The sequence below is a fragment of the Sceloporus undulatus genome, chromosome 5 (genome assembly GCF_019175285.1).
Source record: "Sceloporus undulatus isolate JIND9_A2432 ecotype Alabama chromosome 5, SceUnd_v1.1, whole genome shotgun sequence".
In the NCBI taxonomy this organism is placed as follows: Eukaryota; Metazoa; Chordata; class Lepidosauria; order Squamata; family Phrynosomatidae; genus Sceloporus; species Sceloporus undulatus.
The window spans coordinates 190,874,605-190,895,449 of record NC_056526.1 but is presented as its reverse complement, the minus strand read 5'-3'; the positions used below and the strand labels follow the sequence as shown (position 1 = coordinate 190,895,449).

The window sequence follows — 20,845 nt, the reverse complement described above, 5'->3', positions numbered from 1 at the left end:
GGAGGTTGGACGGGATGGCCCTTGGGGTCTCTTCCAACTCTGTGATTCTATGATACCCCTTCAGTTACTGTCAGGCTTCACCCTTATTCCCATATTCCATTTCTTCTTATGACAAGAGAATCCAAGCAGCATGGCTCCCATTCTCAATACTGATTTGGCAGAGCAAACATCCAATCAGGGAACAGCAGAAACATCATGGAATGGATTCTGGAATGGTTTACATCACAGGAAAAAGGCAGAGGCAACTGTTGAAGGGAAGAGTTGAAGAGAGAGGAAGAAGGTGAGGAAAGGAGGAGATAAATCAAGTGAGGTGCCATGGCATCAACACAAGGCAGCCCTAGGTAGGGCAACATTGTTCAAATGAAACTGCTTTATACTATCAGATCATAGGTAATCTAGGTCTGGCAACAGGTGGATAAAGTCTTAGCCAGAAAATGACTTTCCTAAACCTACCAGCTTTTAATGGAAAGTACAAGGGTCTGAAGCTTGGACCTTGTGCATAGAAAGTAGGTATTCTGTCACTGAGCTATGGTTGGCAAGGCCCCAGGTAGTCGATCGATCTGAAAGAGCAGCAGCATCTCTGGGTCCTCAGAGGATAAATGGTGCTGTTGGATGCAAAAAATAAGACTGAGAGGTGATATGATAGCCAAGGTATTTCAAGCATTTAACTTTTTATTTCTGAGTACCTAAGCTACTCAAAACAAAGTCATTCTGTGGGTTAAAATCTTTAAATCTATTTTGGAGTCGGTCTCACTGGCTTCCTCCAAAGGCTCTAACTGCAAGAAAAGCTCTCAGGTTCAATGTCATAGGTAAGAGGACAAGAACAATTTTGAAACTGACTGTCCTACCCCAAGAACATCAGTTTATCTAACAAAAGTGATGATGTTTATGCCAGAATGGTTAGATTTTGTTTTTCTAGAAGGCCTTGCAACCTATGCAAAACAACCTTTTGCCCACGAACACTTCTCTGTTAATGTAACCCCGAGAGGTCTATCAACTGCTGATACTTCCAAATAAAGTATGTCCCTTTGTCCAACTCCTGTCTCTCAGCAAGTCTGGAGGTAGGGGCTGACACTTGGAACCCTTGACCAATGAACCTGTGTGTCTTCCATCTTATCCAAATTCAGGGCCCAAATCCAGTTCTGTGTATCACTGGGAGAGGGGGGGGATATGGTGGGACTAATATCTGAGCCTGACCCAATCATGTCACAGATAAAAATGAGTTGGGAGCAGAGTCTTAAGAAACCAACATGGGTGTATGAGGAACTCACTATGACTGCTGGTTTACATCTTTTTGAAAATCACACAACCACAGTGTTGGAAGGAATGACAAGGGCCATCAAATCTAACCTCTGGACATGAAAGAATACATGACTAAAGGACTCCCCTAAAATGGCTACCCAGTCACCTTTTAAAGACTACCAAAACAGGAGACTCCACCACACGTTCTTCCTAATGTATAGGTGGAATCTCTTTTCTTTCCAATTTGAACCCATTGGTTTGTGTCTGAGATGTTTATCACACTATGCTCTTAAAGAGCTACTATTCCAGTGTGACTCCTCTAGCAGCCTCCTGTTGCATGCTGGGATTGGCAGTTTTAAGGAGCTGAACTTCTCTGCCTGAGAATTCTAAATACCCCTCCTTAAAACTGCCAATCCCAGCATGCAACAGGAGTCTGCTAGAGGAGTCACACTGGAATAGTAGCTCTTTAAGAGCTCGTCTGATATGTCTCAGAAGCAGCAGTAAACAAGCACACTCCATTTTTTGCATAGCATCCCTTCAGGTATTTAAAGATAATAAATAATAATAATAAAAATTTTATTTTTATACCGCCCTTCCATAGATCAGGGCGGTTGACAGCAAATATCAAACAACATATACATCAGGGTTAAAAACAATTACACACAAACAGAATAAAACCCCCGTTAGCCAGTCCTCTTTGCCACAGAAGAGGAAGGGAGGCCCACTGGACTTTAATCGGGGAATGCAAGCTGAAATAGAAAGGTTTTTAGGTCCTTTCTAAATTGGGCCAGGGAGGTGGCCGAGCGGAGCTCTGTGGGCAGCGTGTTCCAAAGGGCCGGGGCGGCGATGGAAAATGTCTTCCTCGCGGTGGAGGTCAACCTAGCCCCTGGCACCTTAAGTATTTGCTGCCCAGATGTTCTGAGGGTGCGGGACGGAATGTACGGGGAGAGGTGGTCCTTCAGGTATCCTGGGCCCAAGCCATTTAGGGCTTTATAGGTCATCACCAACACCTTATATTGTGCCCGGAAGCGAATAGGCAGCCAATGCAGATCTTTAAGCACCGGTGTAATATGGCTGGCCCTGGAAGTTCCAGTGACCAGCCTGGCTGCCATATTCTGTACCATTTGTAGCTTCCGGGTTTGGTATAAGGGTTGCCCCATGTAGAGTGCGTTGCAGAAATCCAATCTCGAGGTTACCAGAGCGTGTACTACCGTTTCAAGGTCCCTCTGGGCCAGGTATGGGCTCAGCTGGCGAATGAGCCGAAGCTGATAACAGGTGTTCTTGACCGTGACATTTACCTGAGCAGTCAGGTGAAGCGACAAGTCAAGAAGCACCCCCAGACTGCGCACAGAGTCCTTCACAGGGAGCGTGACCCCGTTCAGGACAGGTGGAACCACCGCCATTCCTGGACCAGGGGAACCTATCACAAGTACCTCCGTTTTCTCTGGATTCAGCTTGAGTCGGTTTTCCCTCATCCAGCCCATTACTGACTCCAGGCACGCCACGAGAGGAGAGACACCATCCCCAGTGTCTATGATGGCTATCATATCACCTCTCAGTCTTATTTTCTCCAAGCTAAACACAGCCTGCTACTTAATGTGTTCCTCAAAGGCTTTGTGTTCCAAATCTTTTACCATCTCGGTCACCTCTGGTCAAATTCTAGCTTTCCAATGTCCTTCTTGAATTGTGGTATCCAGAACTGGAGAACACAGTATTCCATGTGGCAAAAGAATAGGGTGAGTCTATGACTTCCCTCAGCCTGGATACTATAAGCCTGTGGATATAGCCTAGAACTGCTTTTTTGGCTGCTGCATCCCATGGTGGACTGATCTTTAGCTTGTGGTCTACTAAGACCTTTATTTTCTCTTAAGATATTATTTTAACAATGTACTGCATGATATGATCCCACAGATTCAGTACAGGATGACACACCACTCAGTGTCATAAGATAAAATCGCATCCCAATGGCAGAAGAAACAAGTAGTAAGTATCTTCTTCTATAATTGTCTCCTTACAGGAAACAAGGCATTCACAGGGTCCCTTTCTATCCCTTAGCTACCTTCTGTTCCTCTGGGCATACTATGAGATCTGCTCCTAGAAAGCGGGCATAGGATTAATGCACCCATTTCTAATAAGACCATTTTTCTTAGGTGACAAGAAGGAAACAGTCAGGTGGTGGGTGGTCTAGGACTTAGCAAAAGAGGACTAGTAAAGCCAGAGTAGGATGATTTAATGTCATGTACTCTCCAGTGCCAGAACTACTTGCCCATTAAAGCAATCCTCCCACTAACAATGCATATTCTTTTACATAACTAAAATCATTTTATTTGGCTACTTTGAAAAATGTTAATATTTTTCATTAAATAGCATTGGGGGCACAGAATGAACCAATTTGTAAATTAAGTTATATTTCTCTTCCATATCATTTAAAGAGGTGGATAGTTACTCCACAGTAACTATCGATGGAGCTCATCTCATGCCGTACAAAATCGATTTACCTCTATCCAGCTTAAAGCTTAATTCGGGTGGCATCCCAATGTTAGCAGAAGGTTTTTGCCACCAAATTTGCCACCCAAATACATCCCGGTTGTATCCCTGCTTTTGCCACTCTGTGGTCTGTTGCAGATTGAGAGCAGGACACTTCTGTGCCTCAGCCTCAGTCAACAGATATGAATTAAACTGTACTCAGGAGCCCGTTGCTGTTGTTTTGCATCTTGGGTGAAATAAATTGCCTTTCCACTAGCAGTGGAAGCACACAGGCAGCAGTTTACACTCTGCCACTTGTTCTGTTGAATCTTGTTCAGCCATCAGATTCTCTAGACAAGTTCACAGCTGGCGCACTAAACCAAACACCTAAAATTGACTATGCTGCAGTGGCCATTTCTGCAGAAAATACCCATTCCACACCAATCCCTTCCCCAACTTGATCCTACATGGGGAATGCAATTCCATCCAAAATAAATGGTAAGACTACATCTGGAATGGCTGGCTTCAAGTAATGCAAAATTTTCCAGATCCGGAAAGGCCTAAGGTAAGGTCAGGACTATCCCAGGTCATGAGATTTCAGCACAAAAAGCTGAGACCTTTGTGATATCACAGTCGGAGGGCCCTGGTGTTGTTACATGGGGCAGCCCCAGTGATGTTATTGAGCATCCTATGTTAAGCATTGATCCCAGTTGCACATGGCATGCCACACAAATAAAAAAACTGCTAACAGGCCAGTCTCTGTGCCAGAGGATATTAGATATTAATATCAGATATTAGGATGGGAAGATGCAAAAGTCTATTGCAGACCTGCCCTGGGAGAAAGATGGGATATAAATAAAATGACCAAACAATTAACCAGCCAACCAAATAGTCACTAGTCTAGTCCTCCTAGTCTCCCTATGGAGAGAGCTCCATCATCTGGGAGCAAGTACCAAGAAGGCCTGTTGTTTAATCCCACCAAATATTATGGAAGGTAGTGGGGTTGAGAGAAGGTCTCCCCTATAAAATGTAGTTTGTTTTATTTTTTTTAATCCTCTCAGTGCCCCTTTAAATTTTCATAGGGTTGATTCTGTTCCAGTTTATCGCTTACATTAAGGTTCTAGAAAATGAACAATGAAAAATGAAATTTTCAGAGCCACCCCTACAGCAAGCAATCTGAGGACTGGAACAGGAGTCCGACGCACGTATGCTGCATACTGATAAGGGGGCTTTGTGCACAGGTGGAATGAGGTGAAACGGGGAGTTTGCAAAAAGAGAAGGGGGGTCTGAGAAAAGTTATGACCCTGAGGGTGGCTGGTTTACTTCTAGAGTATAAGCATCTGTTGTCATTTTTACAGCGTTCCCAACAGAAAGCAAAACGAACACAACAGGAGAAGTTACACGTATGTATGCTGCAGCACATTTACAAGGGGTTTATTGGACATAGGAGAAACAATAATAAATAATAAATAAAGTTTTTATTTATATCCCGCTCCTTCCTCTGATCAGGGCGGCTTACAACAAAGTTAAAAACATTAATACATAAAACATTAAAATACAAGAAATACATTAAAATACAAATACATCAGCCCTCCATACAAACAATAAAAATAACAGGCAAAAAAGCCCCATAGCCCAACCTCTTGGCCACGGAAGAGGAGGGAGGCCCACAGGATTTTATTCGGGGAATGCCTGTTGGAACAGGAAGGTTTTCAGGCAGGGACAAGCAGGGACATGCCTTCCAACATTGCACAGATGAAAACCAAGACACACATGGCTGAACCACGTCAGAGTGTGGTCAACAGGGCATGACTGGGCAAGAAGAGGCAACAATTATTGAGGAAGAACACACAAAGCCATTGGCATCCCAGCCTGGAGTGTCACCCGGTGCAAGGAGTGGGGCTTTGCGGGTTGGGGCCAAAAGGGCACAACATCTTTCACCCTCCTTGGCATGGGTCTACTCATAAGTAAAGCCACACCACACAGGGGGGTGGGATGCACTGGGCCTTCTTCTTCTTCCTCTACCATGGTGTGCAGCATGGAGGTGGGAGGCCATTGCCAAATGAAGCAAGATTGAGAAACCTCACGTATTCAGATCCATTGTATGTGGACATAATGAAACCCAATTCTAGGGTTCTGGACTGTGTAGCAACTGCACGGTCTGGAAACCTAGAACGTGTGGACACTGTCATCATGGCAGCCTCCCGTCCACATAGGGGCTACCATGATGATGTGCGCGATGCACAGCGTCTGCATGTCCGCAACAAGAAGAGCCGTCATAAGGGCTGCAACTATACGGCTCCACCAACAATCCAGAGGAGAAAGGGGCCACCCCTTTCTCCTCTGTAGGGCTGGGGTGTCAGGGGGCATAAAGCCTGCTTCTTTGTGGCCCGGAAAACACCAGATTGGGGCAGCAGGGTTGCCAGTGAGGTTGCCCTGGCCCCAATCCAGCGCAAAAGGGGCAGGTGCAGGCTATCCCTTTGGATAGGCCTGACCAAAGCAGAACAGAGTGGCACTATTACTTCCCTTGATCTAGACACTATATTTCCATTAATGCAGTTTAAACTCACTTTGATTTTAGGCTGCATTGATAGAGCAGCACAAAATCATTGCACCTGGATCTCCTCTGGATGCCTTGGAGGACGATATAGGCTGTCTCTGCACTGCAGTATTAATGCAGTTTGACACAGCTTTAACTGCCATGGCTCAAAGCTATGGAACTCTGGGATTTGTAATTTTGGAGATCTTTAGCTGTCTTTGTGAGAGAATTCTGGTGCCGCAACAAACTACAAATCCCAGGATTTCATAGGATTAAGCCACGGCAGTTAAAGCAGTGTGGCAGCAGTCTTAGTCTTGGCACATGCAGATGTGGATGTCGTTTGGCCACTTTCCACCTGAATTAAGAATAGGCCTCAGAAAATGGTCTTTGGACATTTTCTCACAGTAAGAAGTTGCTAAAATTACTCATTTGTGCCTTTCGAGGAAACTATCTGAGAAATTATATGTCATATTGTGCAGTAACATACAGAGACACACAGGCATAATTTGACACTGTTTTTGTTGTTATGTGACTTCAAGAATTGGAATTTTTGTGCAAGAAAACTTTCTTTATAGAGATGACTGTGGAATGTTGGCAGTTGCTGACACCCGATTTTGCTTCTTCTTCTTGTTCAGTGAACGAAGCAAAGAAACTATTCTTCAAAACACTGGGAGATGAATATTGTCTCTATGGCCTGGCTGCGACTTCATTTATCCTTGCTGCTGTGATGTATACTATATGTAAGTTAAAGGGGTTTATTTTGTGTGTGTGCAAGGTGGTGTTGGTGGGGGAGAGAAAGCATCTTCAGAAGTATTTGGGCTGGCTTTGCTTCTGTATGAAAACTGACAAACACGGTCAAACATGGTCCCCAAAACTGAGTGCACAACTGTGCCTTGGATAAATTCTTTTAATGTCCCCAGGTTTCAGAGAGTTGGATATTTTACGTTAGCATATTTAAAATAAGCATTAATGCATATGCTCATGTATAAGTCTAGAAGTTTTAGTCAATAAAATTGACACACAAAAACCTGAGTCGACTTATCCATGGGTCAGTGCAAGTAATGTTCTTTAATTCTTATTTTAAAGGATAATGGCAAAAAGCAAGAATACAATCTGTGCTGGAAGCACTGATCCCCCTGACACTGGTTCACCCAGACTTTAGTGTGAGCACAAAGTAATGCCTGCTGAAATTTTGTAATTTGGCATTATTTTCCTTTGCTTCATCCTTTACATCGTTTGCCACAAGTCCCCAGGTTTTACCTTTGTCTGATCCGTGGGTCATATCAAAATCCATAATTTTGGCCCCAAAGCCTGCCCTCAATTTATACATGAGGTTGACTTATAGTCAAGTGTATATGGTAGGTAATCCCCATCCCCATGGTTGGCTGGGGCGAGGGGGTCAGGGTTGTGGTATATTCCTCCAGGGGAGGCTGCTGAAAGTCCCAAGGGTTATACAGTGTAGAAGCAAAGAAAGATCAAAATGCACAAGTGTGACACATCTCATCCTCCCATAACGGTGAGAACAGTGTAAGCAAGCAGGCAAGTAACAGAGGAAAATTCACCCCTTCATTGTCTCATCCTCATACCTTCATACCTATTCTCATAGAATCATAGAATGATAGAGGTTGAAGAGACCCCAAGGGCCATCCAGTTCATTCTGCCATGCAGGAACTCTCCATCAAAGCATCCCCAACAGATGGCCATCAAGCCTCTATTTAAAAACCTCCAAAGAAGGAGACTCTGCGGCTCAGCAGACCTCCACTAAGAGGCAGCTCCAAGCTGCCCCTGGAGGTCCTGGGTTGAGTATGTGGCAACTGCATGTCACACTCCCACCCGGCAGTTCTGCAGCGCAAAAAGAAGCCACAAAAAGTGACACCTTTTTTGTGCTGCAGAAAGGGTGCACTAGCTGCCACTGCAGCTTTTATGTCTACATGCTGTGCCAAAGACACGGCGTGACACCACTTAATGTGCAGTTGGTCGGGCAATGTGATGCTGGCATGACACCGGCTTGGTGGTGTGTGGCGTGTGGTTGCCATCCCCCCCACTCTGCCCTCATATCGGCATATTTTGCCGGACTGTTGAGGCTGTCTATCAGACTCCGAGGCAGTGTCCTGCACTTTCAAACAGCTCTTATTGTGAAGAAGTTTTTCCTAATGTTGAGGTGGAATCTCTTTTCCTGGAGCTTGCATCCATTGTTCCATGTTCTAGTCTTTGGAGCATCAGAAAACAAGCTTGCTCCATCCTCAATGTGACACCCCTTCAAATTCTTATACAGGGCTATAATATCGCCTCTTAACCATCACTTCTCTAGGCTGAACATATCTCAGCCTTCATACCTTTTCCCAGCTTCACAATGCCAAGCTAATGCTAAAATTATCAAACACAGGGATTGTCTGCATTGGCCAGGATACTCCACAGCAATCTGGAGAGTTGTGGCCCTGCAACAACCCGATCTGTGGTTAGTCCCAAATGCCATACTAAAGATCCCCATGTAAACAAATATAAGGCACTGACTGGCCATGGCAATGAAAGACGGTCTGAAGCTAAGGTCTGAAGAGCCCAGGATCAAAACCAGCTCTGGCAATTCTAGCATGAGAACAGAGCCATGCTAGCTCCCTGCGTTTGCATCCAGCATCAAGCAACTATTTTTGGAAAAAAGGTTCTTTTTCTTTTCTCGGTTGTAGATCACGTAGCATACAATAAATACCAAGACATTCACGATGCAGTGGCCATGCTGCGGCAATTTGCCATTGAACAGGACCCAAAATTTGAAAGGAAAAGTGGTAAGCCATGAGATTCAATTCAAATGTATTTGTTTATTTTGTGTGTTTATTTTGAATGTACACTCCGAAGGAAGGAAGGTGGGCTGGACAATATTAAAACAAATGGGTTTCTGGAGTGTAAAAAATGTTTCTTTTCCTATTGAGCTCCTGGTCTCCCTACAGATTTCTGGTTAAAATTCTAGTTTTAAAATAATCTATAATCAATAATCTATAACACATTGTGCTGTGTCCTATTCTCTAGAGCAGCAGAAAACAAGCTTGCTCCTTCCTCAATATGACATTCCTTTAAGTATTTAAAGAGGGCTATCATATCACCTCTTAACTTCTCTTCTCCAGGCTAAACATCCCCAGCTCCCTAAGTCCTTCCTCATAAGTCGTGGTTTCCAGCCCCTTCACCATTTTAGTTGCCCTCCTTTGGACATGCTCCAGTTTCTTACTGGATATGGATGCTATGCAACTATTCCATTCCAATGCACATAGGCGTAAGTCCACTTACACATATGCAATGCCCCAACAACACTCTGGCTGGTGTTTTTTGTTCAAATCCCCCACCCCCCATGTCTGAAGTTTGTGCAGAATATAATTTATAGCATTTATTTTTGCACAGGAAGCAAAATTTTGTACATACAGACACAAAATTCTGGGCAGAAATTAATTTCTGTCCAGGACATGCTGTTTTTTTGCACAAAAAGGCTTACCGTATATACTCAACTATAAGTCAACCTTGTGTATAAATCGAGGGCAGGTTTAGGGGCCAAAGTGATGTATTTTGATGTGATTGTGGCTACGTCAAGAGTAAAACCTTGGAGTGTGTGACAAAGGATCTAAAAGATGAAGCAAAGGAAAACAATGCCAAAGAACTTATTAAATTCCAGCACACACTGTTTGTGCACACTGTAAGGAGGATGGATGATAGTGTTGAGGGTGGTCACTGCTTTCAAGACAGATTACCCTCTTGCCTTTTTAAAACATATATATTTTATTCAATTTTTGTTATGAGGGGAAAAATAGACAATGTAGTAGATTAGCAGGACATCAATCACACACAGAAGAAACTTCAACAAAGAACGATTAACCATGGTATGAGACAGTTCTGCCAACTGAGTCCTAGGGAATAGTCTAAGTAAATGCTGAAGTGTCATCCTTGGAAGGGGAGTCAAGACACAATGCATCTTTCCATAGGTCCACTTGAGCAGCTGGAGGTTGCAGTCACAGCAAATGATTGTTAATATAGTCAATCATTGTTGACTAGTCATAACAGAATGTGGCTTTTCTCTTGTGTCTGTTATTGTATAGGAGAGTTTCTCCATTAGCCAAGAGTCCCACACTGTTTCCCACCAATTGTCTATTGTTAGATCACCTGATTTCCAACAACTAGCTATTTCTAGATCTGCTGCTACAAGGAATTACCCTCTTGCTTTTCAGCAGGGGGTGGTTCCTTTTTTAAAACACAGGACTTGTGGACTCAGACTTTTTGGGTCAATTTTTTGACTAAAATTACACAGTGAAGAACAAGTCCACGTTTACATCATTTTCTGCATAGAAAATAATACTGAACCCTGGAATACTGTTATGTCTTACATCTTCATAAGTGGACTGACCTCTGTGGGAATTAACATTGGGCATTTCCATAATGCCTATATCCAATAAGGAGCTCCTGTTATGTTCCTAGGCAGAGGAACTGGCAAAGTGACCAGTGTGCCTTGGAACACCAGCTAGGTAGTGCCAGTGTGCATCAGTAGAGCCCAACACACATTGCGACACTCTTGCAGTATCCTGTTACACAATCTTCACAATTCACTGACTGTTTTTCTTAGTGCCTCTGCTACATACCTAAGGCCCTGTTCAGATCGGCCATTAAGCCTGGCTTAGGGGTGGAGTCGGGGCATCTTGTCCACATGAAACACACCCCAACTCCTCCCCCAGGGCGCCATGATGCTGCGTGCTGCTCCACACGGTGCGCCGCATCATGGCGCTCCTCCGGTGCTACATCCAAATGACGCAGCACCAAAAGCCTTTACAGCAGCCGCTCCGAAATTATGGAATGGTCTTCCGGAAGAGATCTGTCTCATTACTTCCTTGGAGACGTTTAAGAAGTCACTTAAGACGGATCTCATCCGGCGAGCTTACCCACCTGGCCTTATGTAAGAAACACCCGCTGACTATTGTATAACCTTATTGCATTGCCACTATCTAAAGAGTTAGTTTTTAAGATTAATTGTTCTTCATTTTATTGATGTGCTTTTATATGTATTTTAAGTATTGATGTATGTATTTTAGCGAACTGTAATCCCGCCTCGATTCATCTGGGAAAGGCAGAAAAATATAAATAAATTATATTATTATTAAAAGAGTGCCACCAAGCTGCAGCGATGCAGCTATGGCACCTTTTCCAGGGCACAAAAAAGGCCAGATCGGGGCCGCGGCGTGTGGTTGCTCAATCTGGCTGAAACAGTAGCGGATCAATAATAATAATAATAATAATAATAATAATAATAATAATAATATGATTTATTTATATGCCGCCCAGTCACTGGGAATCCATACTGCTTCTTCAGGGTTGTCTGAACAACTCCTAAGTATATGGAAAGTTAAATGAGATAGACCAGGACAGAAGATTTTGGTGGATATTTCTGGGCAGAAATAATTTTCAGTGCCAAAAATGGTGATCCCTGTATAGAAATTGCTAATCGGTAGAATACTAACCCAGTTTAGGGTGCTGCCACTTTGGCATACTATGGGATGTCTTAAACGATGCAGATGGGAGCCTTGTCTACATGAGTCCTATTCTGGATTTCATTTCCTCTTCAATGCCACAATGTGAATGAATGCTAAAGAAATGATTTCTTATTTTCAGTGGCTTGATCTTTTATGATCCCACTCATCTGTAATGTTGTCAACTTTGTAGATCTTGAAGTGATTGAGCTAGCTCAAAACCTATCCAACCAATTGATTGAAGTAACCAATGAAAATGAGGAACTCCAGGGTGAAATTGGTAAGTTCTTTAGAGACTGTGATACTAAAACAATGAGGGGGGAAGAAGAATATCCTCTCTGGTGGTACCCAGCATCCCCTCCCAGTCATTTATTGCTGCTGTTGTGTGACTTCACGTCATTTCTGACTTATGGTGCCCCCTGCACAAGGTTTTCTTGGCAAGTTATCTTTGGGGAGGTTTTGCTGCTGGTTGCCTCTGAGGCTGAGTTATAGTGACTTTTCCAAGGCCACCAAATGGGTTGCCATGTTTGAGTGGGAATTCAAACCTTGGTGTCTAGAATTGTCCCACCAATGGCACAAACTGGAACAATTACACTACAAGGAAGGAGGCAACCGTCCACAACAGAGCTATGTTGTTGTTAACTGTCCTTGAGGTCAACTCATTGTGACCCTGTGGATGAAACATTTCCAAGTCCCCCTGTCCTTCACTGCTCTGCTTCAGTCCTTCAGATTCAGACCTGCAACCTCCCTGGCTGAGTCTATCCATTTGGCATGCAGTTTTCCTCTTCAGCTTTCCTAGCATTATTGACTTTTCTAATGATCCATGCCTTCTCATAATGTGGCCAAAGTGTGGCAGTCCCAATTTAGTCAGCGTGGTTTCCAGGGAGAGTTCTGGCTTGATCTGTTCCTGGACCCATTTGTTTGTCTTTTTGGCCATCCAGGGCATCCTCAGCTCTCTTCTCCAGCATCATATCTCAGTTGGAAGCCAACATGACTAAGCTATTGTACTTTGGCCACATCATGAGAAGGCATGAGTCATTGGAAAAGACAATAATGCTAGGAAACGTAGAAGGTAGTAGAAAGAGAGGAAGACCACTTGTCTGATGGATCTTTGTGGCCATCCATTGTATCCTCAGCACTCTTCTCAAGCACCACATCTCAAATGAGCTGATTTTCATCCGATCTGCTTTCTTCACCATCCAGCTCTCACATCCATCCATGGTGACAGGGAATACTATGGCTTGGATGAGTCTAACTTTAGTGCTCAGTTGTATATCTTTACACTTTAAGATCTTATCCCTTCCTAGAGGGACTTACTGTTTGAAGTTCTTCCTAATGTTTAGATGGAATCTCTTTTCCTGTAGTTTGTATCCATTGCTCCATGCCCTAGTCTCTGGAGCAGCATAAAGCAAACTTGTTTTATCTTAAATATGACATCCTTTCACATATTTACACTTGGCTTAACATCCTCTTCTCCAGGCTGAACCTACCCAGTTCCCTAAGTCTCCAGTTTCCAGCCCTGTCACCATTTTGGTTGCCCCTCCTCTGAACATGCTCCAGCTTTAATGGCTGTTAATTTTATTGGAAGTCTAAATGTATTATTAACTTTTGTGCAATATATATTTCAAGGTGTCTAAGCCACCTTGAATCCTAGACTAGGGGGAAAAACAAGATATTATTATTATTATTTCAGTACAGTAAGGCAACAAGGCTCATGCCCAAATAATTGGGTATAGTATTTCATCCTGGAACATAATGACCTTTCTGTATATTATTCATATTGACTGGATAGGGGTTTTTTTTGTTTTGAAAATGCATAGATGTATAATTTATGTTAACACAGTTGGCTCTCCACATTTGTGGCTTTGATTTTTGTGGCTTTGACTATTCACGGATTTGATTAACATGTTCTCTCTAGGAATCTTGAAGTCCTCCATTACAACACTAGAGTCAACATCCACCAGAAATTGCACTGGAGGACCTAGAGATTCCTAGAGAGAACAGTTATCTAGGCATTTGTACGTCCTCCAGAGCGGTTCTACAATCTGTCTGCAGATGTTGACCACAGAGTTGTGCCGGGGAATCTAGAGATTCCTAGAGAGGTGTTCCTCTCAGGTTAAAAATAGTGATTCCTTTATTTATAGTTTCCCCACTTTCATGGGGTCCTGCACCCCTAACCTAGTGAGGGCCCACTATACTCACTGTTGTTTTCTTTTCCCCTCCCTTCTGCATTCTTGATTTGGCTCCAAGATAAGGTTACTGCAATGCTTAGCACGTGGGCATGGTACAACAGGCACCTGTACTACTTTTCCAAAGTTGAACTCACTTGGGAGGAATCCAAAAGGCAATGTAAAAGGAAAGAATCTTATTTGGTTTCTGCGAGGTTTCCTGAAGAACAGGTGAGTAGCAGGACATTGTGATTAATCCTTCTTGTGATATTGCTGTTACAGCTTTTAGATGTCCTAACAGATTCTGCATCACATGCAACTGGACATATTATTGCTTCATGCTGGAAGAAATAATTCCAGTTGCGTTGCCAAGCTTTATGAACTGGAACAACAACAAAAACATTGTTGTTATTATTATTAGCAATATTTATACTACTATTTAAACTATTTATACCAAATAATAATAATAATAATAATAATAATTTTTATTTATATCCTGCCTTTCCAATTGCATGATCAAGGCGGCTTACAAGACAATAAACAATAAAATACAGATAAAGCATCACAATATAAAAAGTTTATATGGCAATCCAGTCCCATAAAAGATGAAAAATAGCTATTTTTAATAGAAGTTATAATTGTAACTGGGGATGCGGTGGCTCAGTGGTTAAGATGCTGACTCTGACAATCGTAAGATCAACAGGCTGGCAGTTCTTGATCCAAGTGCAGAGTAATGGAGTGAGCTCCATCTCAGCTTCTGTCAACCAAGCAGTTCAAAAGCACATAAAAATGCAAGTAGATAAATAGGTACCATTTTGGTGGGTAGGTAGAAACGTTCTGTGAATCATTTATTTATTTATTTATTTATTATGGTATTTATACCCCGCCCTTCAGCCCTAATGGCTATCAGAACGGCTTACAATGATTATTTTTAATAAGACGGCTCCCTGCCCTCAGGCTTACAATCTAAAAAGACACGACACAAAAGGAGAAGGGAATGGTGGTGGGAAAGGGGATGAGGTCCAGCAGTTCTTCTCTCCCTCTGAGGCCTGGACCAAGGCAGATGGACCGGAGGGAGGGCTCTTCTTCAGCCTAGCCCTGATAGAGCTGGGCCAGCCTATTCTCTCCCTCACAGGCCGAAGGATGACAGTTAAATTCATGTTTAAAATTCATGATTAAAAACTGCCTAGATAGGCCTGTTGGAAGAGATAGGTCATGTTGGCCGCATGACCATGGATTCATCTTTGACAACCATGGCTCCTTCAGCTTGGTAATGGAGATGAGCACCGCCCGCCTATAGTTGGACATGACTGGACATTCGTGTTAAAGGGGGAAACCATTACCTTTTACCTTTTTATAATTGTAACTAACTACTTTGTATACTCCTGAAGAGCTGAGAAACAACAGTCGGTGATGGTTTGGAGATATAGTGCAAGGGAATGGCTAGGCATCCAACTATGTGGCCATGTTCTCGAAGAGTTTATTTCTGACGTTTCGCCAGCATCTGCGGCTGGCATCTTCAGAGAAAGTTCACCTGTGCTTTGTAGGTCACACCAAAGCCTTTGATGGCATAGAACAGGAAATTCTCATTTGCTCAGAAAGAAAAGGGCATGTGATTGCCTTAATACCTCACTCCCATTCCTAATAAAGATTTTCTGATTGTTCTTTTGCAGGTCTTTTTAGACACAGAAGCCACACGTCTCAATGGTGGGTTCTGGATTGGGCTCCGTAAGAACCCAGAGGCGAAGGAAGGCTTACAGTGGTTTAATCGCCAAAGAGTTGGGCCTTTGTGAGTTTCTGAACAAAATTTCTATATTGCCCTGTTCTAGAAAGCTTTCTTTGGAGACTCCCTTCCTTCCTTCCTTCCTTCCTTCCTTCTAGAGAGCAGAGAGCTCTTCATGTTCTTTGAATGAACTTGATCTAAAATCTAGCACAAGGTTTGTCTGCCCAAAAAAGTAAAAAATATGCTTGGATTCCCTGAGATTAAGTGGAATTTATTATTATTATTATTATTATTATTATTAAAATAAAAATTTAGGGCCAGAACCCTGTAACAGCTATTAATGGTTGTATGATGTATGCTGGAATGATGTTTCCATCAGGTTTTCAGGGTTCGGTTGGGGGCTTTTTTGGGGGGGGGGTGTTGGTACAGGATTCTCGTAAACATTGTAATCATTTAACTTGTATTTGTTGTTGTTGTTGTTGTTGTTAATTGCCTTCAAGTTAACTTCCCCACTACTTCCTCCACTGTCTTTCCCTTCTCCTTTTCTGTCATGTCTTTTTTAAGTTGTAAGCCTAATGGCAGGGAACTGTCTAATTAGCAATTTTTAATCTCTCTGTTAGAAAAGTGGGGTAGAAAAGCTCTGAATGAATGAATGAATGATGTGAATGAGACACCTACAAAAGACCCCTTTCAGGTCTTGCAAATTTGACCTCCCTGATTGAGTTTATCTGCCTGGCACGCAGTCTACCTCTCTTTCTAATACCTTCTACGTTTCCTAGCATTATTGTCTTTTATAATGATTCATGCCTTCTCATGATGTGGCTCAGTGCTAGCCTTCTTCAGATTTCTTGACTTCAGTCTCTGTTCTAGCCAATGTTTCATCCAAGGAACAGGAAATCTTTAACTATTTTGATTCTACCACTATCTATGTTGAATTTATGTAGATCTTCCATGGTCAGTATAGCGGGCCGTTGGTATCTGCTAAGGTTTGTATCCAGGACCCCCCATGGATACCAAAATCTGTGGATGCTCAAGCTCCATTATATATGACAATGTAGTAAAATGGTGTCATAGAATCATAGAGTTGGAAGAGACCCCAAGGGCCATCCAGTCCATCCCCATTCTGACATGCAGGAACTCACAATCAAAGCACCCCTGTGACAGATGGCCATCCAGCCTCTGGTTAAAGCCCTCCAAGGAAGGAAATTCCATCAAGCTCTCCAAGGGAGTGTCTTTCACCATCTTAACAGTTCTGCCAGGAAGTTCCTCCTAATGTTGAGGAGGAATCTCTTTTCCTGGAGCTTGCATCCATTGTTCCGGGTCCTATTCTCTGGAGCAGCAGAAAACAAGCTTGCTCCCTCCTCAATATGACATCCCTTCAAGTATTTAAACAGGGCTATCATATCACCTCTTAACTTTCTCTTTTCCAGGCTAAACATCCCCAGCTCCCTAAGTCTTTCCTCATAGGGCTTCATGGTTTCTAGGCCTGTCACCATTTTAGTCACCCTCCTTTGGACACATTGCTCCAGTTTCTCAATATTCTTTTTGAATTAAGGTGCCCAGAACTGGACACAGGATTATTTCAGGTGAGGCCTGATCATAGCAGAATAGCAGTGTCCCTTATATAAAATGGCAAAATTAAGCTTTTCTTTTTGGAATTTGTACACTGAATATTTACAAGTCATGGATGCTTGAATCCATGGATAAAGAATCCATGGATATGGAGGGCTGACTGCATTTTTGTTTTCTTTATGTTTAGCAGTAAGCTTGCCTTTTCACTTTCTTCTTTAATGTTTCTTAGTAATTGTTTCAAGTCTATGATGTTTTCCACTAGTAGCATGGTGTCATCTGCATAGATTGTGGATTCTTCCTATCTTTGCTTCTCCTTCTTCCATGTCTAAACCTGCTCTTTCTATGATATTTAACTTGTGAGCTGCCACCAAATTCAATTGTGACAAAAATGCAGGGTATAAAAAGAGTTCACCATCATCACCCATCACTCTTTTCATTTTTCAGGTTCTGGGATGTGGAGAAAGGCCAGCCCACCAATGATGGTGATTGCGTTTACATAGGACCGCTTTGCAAAATTAAAAGTTGTTGGCGTATCGCTCCCTGTGACAGTAAAAAAAGGTATATTTGCAAGAAGTTGCCTGACCCATATTGGTTCAATTTGTAAGATGCACAGTACTGGGTTTGCTACCTCTTCAGACACAACTTGGATGAAAAGCCCCCCTGGAGGGAAGCATGGACAAACGGAACATTTTGAAACTTGTCGGTTATGTACATGTACCCAGATTTGTGACTTTACCTACTCATTGTGATCTTGACAATCTATATGTTGGCAGGTATGAAAAGGACTGTTGTGATGCTATAGATCAAGTTTTCTCAAATTCAAGTATGATCTCTCTGGGTCTTCTCCTGGGTACTTCCAGAATCTAATTGTAAAACTGATAAATTATTCTTAAAGCACTAAAACAATAAAATATTTCCTTAAAATTCATTCATAAGTGGCATAAACTGAGGATTTTAAAAGAAAAGGCAGGGTTATGGAAATAAGACCTCAGTTGGCGGAAGAATTAGAGCATATCAATTTATATTACATTTTGGCGTGTGTGTGTGGAATGCACTTTGAGCCCAAGCTGACCTCCTAGGGGCACCGCCATTTCTCCAAAGCGGAGGCAGCTTGCAAAGAAGTGGCTAGGAGCCCTAGAGATAAGACTGGAAAATCTGCGCAGGAAGTTTGGGAGTTGCTAGACAAGAAAAACCATTGCCTCCAAAAACCAACACAATGCTTGCTCTTGGTTTTCAGCCTCACACCTGATGGCCCAGTGATTAAGTCAACGGCCAGCTATTCATCTGTTTGCCTTCCTTGATTGTGTCCAGATCCAAGTGCATTGGCTCAGTCTATTCTTCACCTTGGTTTAACAACAGCCCAGGGCTTTATACCCTTTGTCTTGACTGCAGCTAAGCCATTAAGTTCATTGCTAGAGGCTAGAAACTGTCTATATAAGCTTCAGTCTAAACACACACCACTGTGCTATATTCAGAATACAGCCTGGCTTCACGTCAGACCGAACTCTGATTTTAGCTCCCTCTGCCATTTACTCCCACGTTTCGGCAGCCATGTCCTTTCATCATCTACATCTACATTGGCTTCCCAGAGAAGCCTTCGGAAGTAAGTATCTCCCGTAGATTTGCCTCTCTCAACTCTCTCCTGATTTCCCTACTTGACTTCATTGAGAATTGCGTGTGTGTGTGAATGCCCCTTTGCTGCGTGTTTTGTTTCCCCCTTTTAATAAATATTTGGACTTAATTGGAACAGTCCGTCTCAGCGTCGTCTCTCAAGGGATTCTTGTGGACATCACAGGAGACGGTCCCGCGAGGGTGTTGTTAGGACCCTCCCTCTCAGCAATTTGAGCTAAATTCAGAAATTCCCCTAATTTGATACTTCCTAACAGAAGTGACAACTTATATTGGCAGCCCAACTGATGCCAGATTGTTCCACATTGTTGCTGCCACAATGGCGGTTGTTACTTTTAAAGGCCCTGGTTTGTGGGCAATTTTTCCTCATTGCAGGTAAAGGCATGCCTCGGTTACCAAAGCTGCTATCAAAGAACCTTGTTTTCTTTAAAACAAAATCCTTTCATGTTTGCCCAGTATTTCAGTTTCCTCCTCTACCTAATTGGGAATGTTTCATAGAAACATAGAGTTGGAAGAGACCCCAAGGGCCACCCAGCCCAACCCCATTCTGCCATGAAGGAACTCTCAATCAAAACACCTCCGACAGATGGCCATACAGCCTCTGTTTAAAGACTTCCAAAGAAGGAGACTCCAAGGGAGTGCATTCCACTGTTGAACAGCTCTTACCCTCAGAAACCAGCATGGACAACAATCAGGAATTCTGGGAGCTGAAGTCCAAAACATCTGGAGGGCCAAAGTTTGGAAAACTGTGTTTTAGATGCTGCCTCCTGGTAGTCTTTTCTCCACTTGTCCAGCAGCCTTGCCAGATCTGGGAGCAGTTCTTGGTGGCAGCAGCACTCACCTCCTTCAGCGGCTACAGCCATTGGACAGCAGAGATGCCTGGCTGGTGGAGGCCAGGTAGCCAGGGTGGTCTTGGGATGGATGGGAGCCACCGCCCCCCCACTGGATGTGCACACTCTTCTCAGGTGTCACCTGGTGTGGTCTGTATCTCCGCACTCCCCTAATGATGCCCCTATCTGTTGGAAAATACAACGTTCCTCCCATTCTGATGGGAAAACACATTTTTCTATGTCTGAGGGCATGAAGACAATTACAAAACAAACAAACTACAGTTGGCTCTGCTGTTTTGGGGAAGAAGCAATTTTTTGAAAGTTGTGGTTTGACCCTGGATTGGGGGAAACAGAGGTGGGGAAGGGTGGGGTCAAGCTGTTGGGTGATCACCCTCTACACCTGATCATTCCTGCCATAGGAGCAGAGAGCAGGAGTCGGAATGCTTTGTTTGTATCAATGTTCAGAAAAGTAGGGTTGTCTTTTTTTGGGCAGTGGGGGCTGTCATACCCTTCCCCCAGGAGCCAGGCATATCCTCTGGGTCTGAGAAAGAGCCAGAGAGCCCAGGGGAAATGTCAGACCTACAGCCACTCCAGCAGCCTCTAGAGGTAAGCCTGCAACTGAGGGCAGAGTCAGAATATAAATATAAATATCCCAGTGCCTCCCTTGGTTGAGCATTGCTGACAACCATCCTTCTTTGTTGGGAAAAAGCCACACTGTTGCCTTGTATCTTGACTGATTGCCTGGAACTCTGCTTGGACCTGGAATACTCTTTTGGATTTCCACTTTGAACCTGCTGTATTGGATTGACTGTGCTCTTGTGCCAAACCTGGACTGGATTATACACCCAGTGCTTTGGCTACTGAAGACTTGGTGAGACAAGCTCCCTCCCTCTCTCTCAGTGCTTGAAGCACTGTAACTCCGGACTGAGGGTTTGGCTAGTCTCCCGAAGGCAAAACAAGACTGGGACATGAATTTGGTATTTCTGTGCATTGCACACACCCATAGGTTGGCACTAATGGTTTCACTTTATAGAAGCACACATAGGCAACCAGAACAACAGGAAAACAAAAGACGGCTATTTCAGTAAATGAATATGCAAATATGCACATGAATGGAGGGAATCCCTCCCCCAAAACCTGCAGCTGTGTGCTTTTGGGGAGGGATTCCCCTGATACAT

At 43.3% G+C, this 20,845-nt stretch overlaps 1 protein-coding gene across 4 annotated transcripts; it reads left to right on the top strand.

The window, feature by feature from the left end:
- Positions 1-274: 274 nt before the first annotated feature.
- LOC121931390 (CD209 antigen-like protein E) lies at positions 275-18,931 on the top strand. 4 transcript variants are annotated; one of them, XM_042469106.1, is made up of 9 exons: positions 275-341; positions 3,154-3,225; positions 5,067-5,111; positions 6,883-6,987; positions 8,932-9,030; positions 11,939-12,025; positions 13,996-14,144; positions 15,587-15,702; positions 17,653-18,931. In XM_042469106.1, exons 2-9 carry the CDS (start codon positions 3,207-3,209, stop codon positions 17,810-17,812), a joined length of 780 nt encoding a protein of 259 aa, XP_042325040.1. In that variant the 5' UTR covers positions 275-341; positions 3,154-3,206; the 3' UTR covers positions 17,813-18,931. The 4 variants fall into 4 exon arrangements, with proteins under 4 accessions (XP_042325040.1, XP_042325039.1, XP_042325038.1 ...); XM_042469105.1 differs by lacking the exon at positions 275-341 and adding an exon at positions 1,726-1,783; XM_042469107.1 differs by lacking the exon at positions 275-341 and adding an exon at positions 1,952-2,004.
- Positions 18,932-20,845: the final 1,914 nt, after the last annotated feature.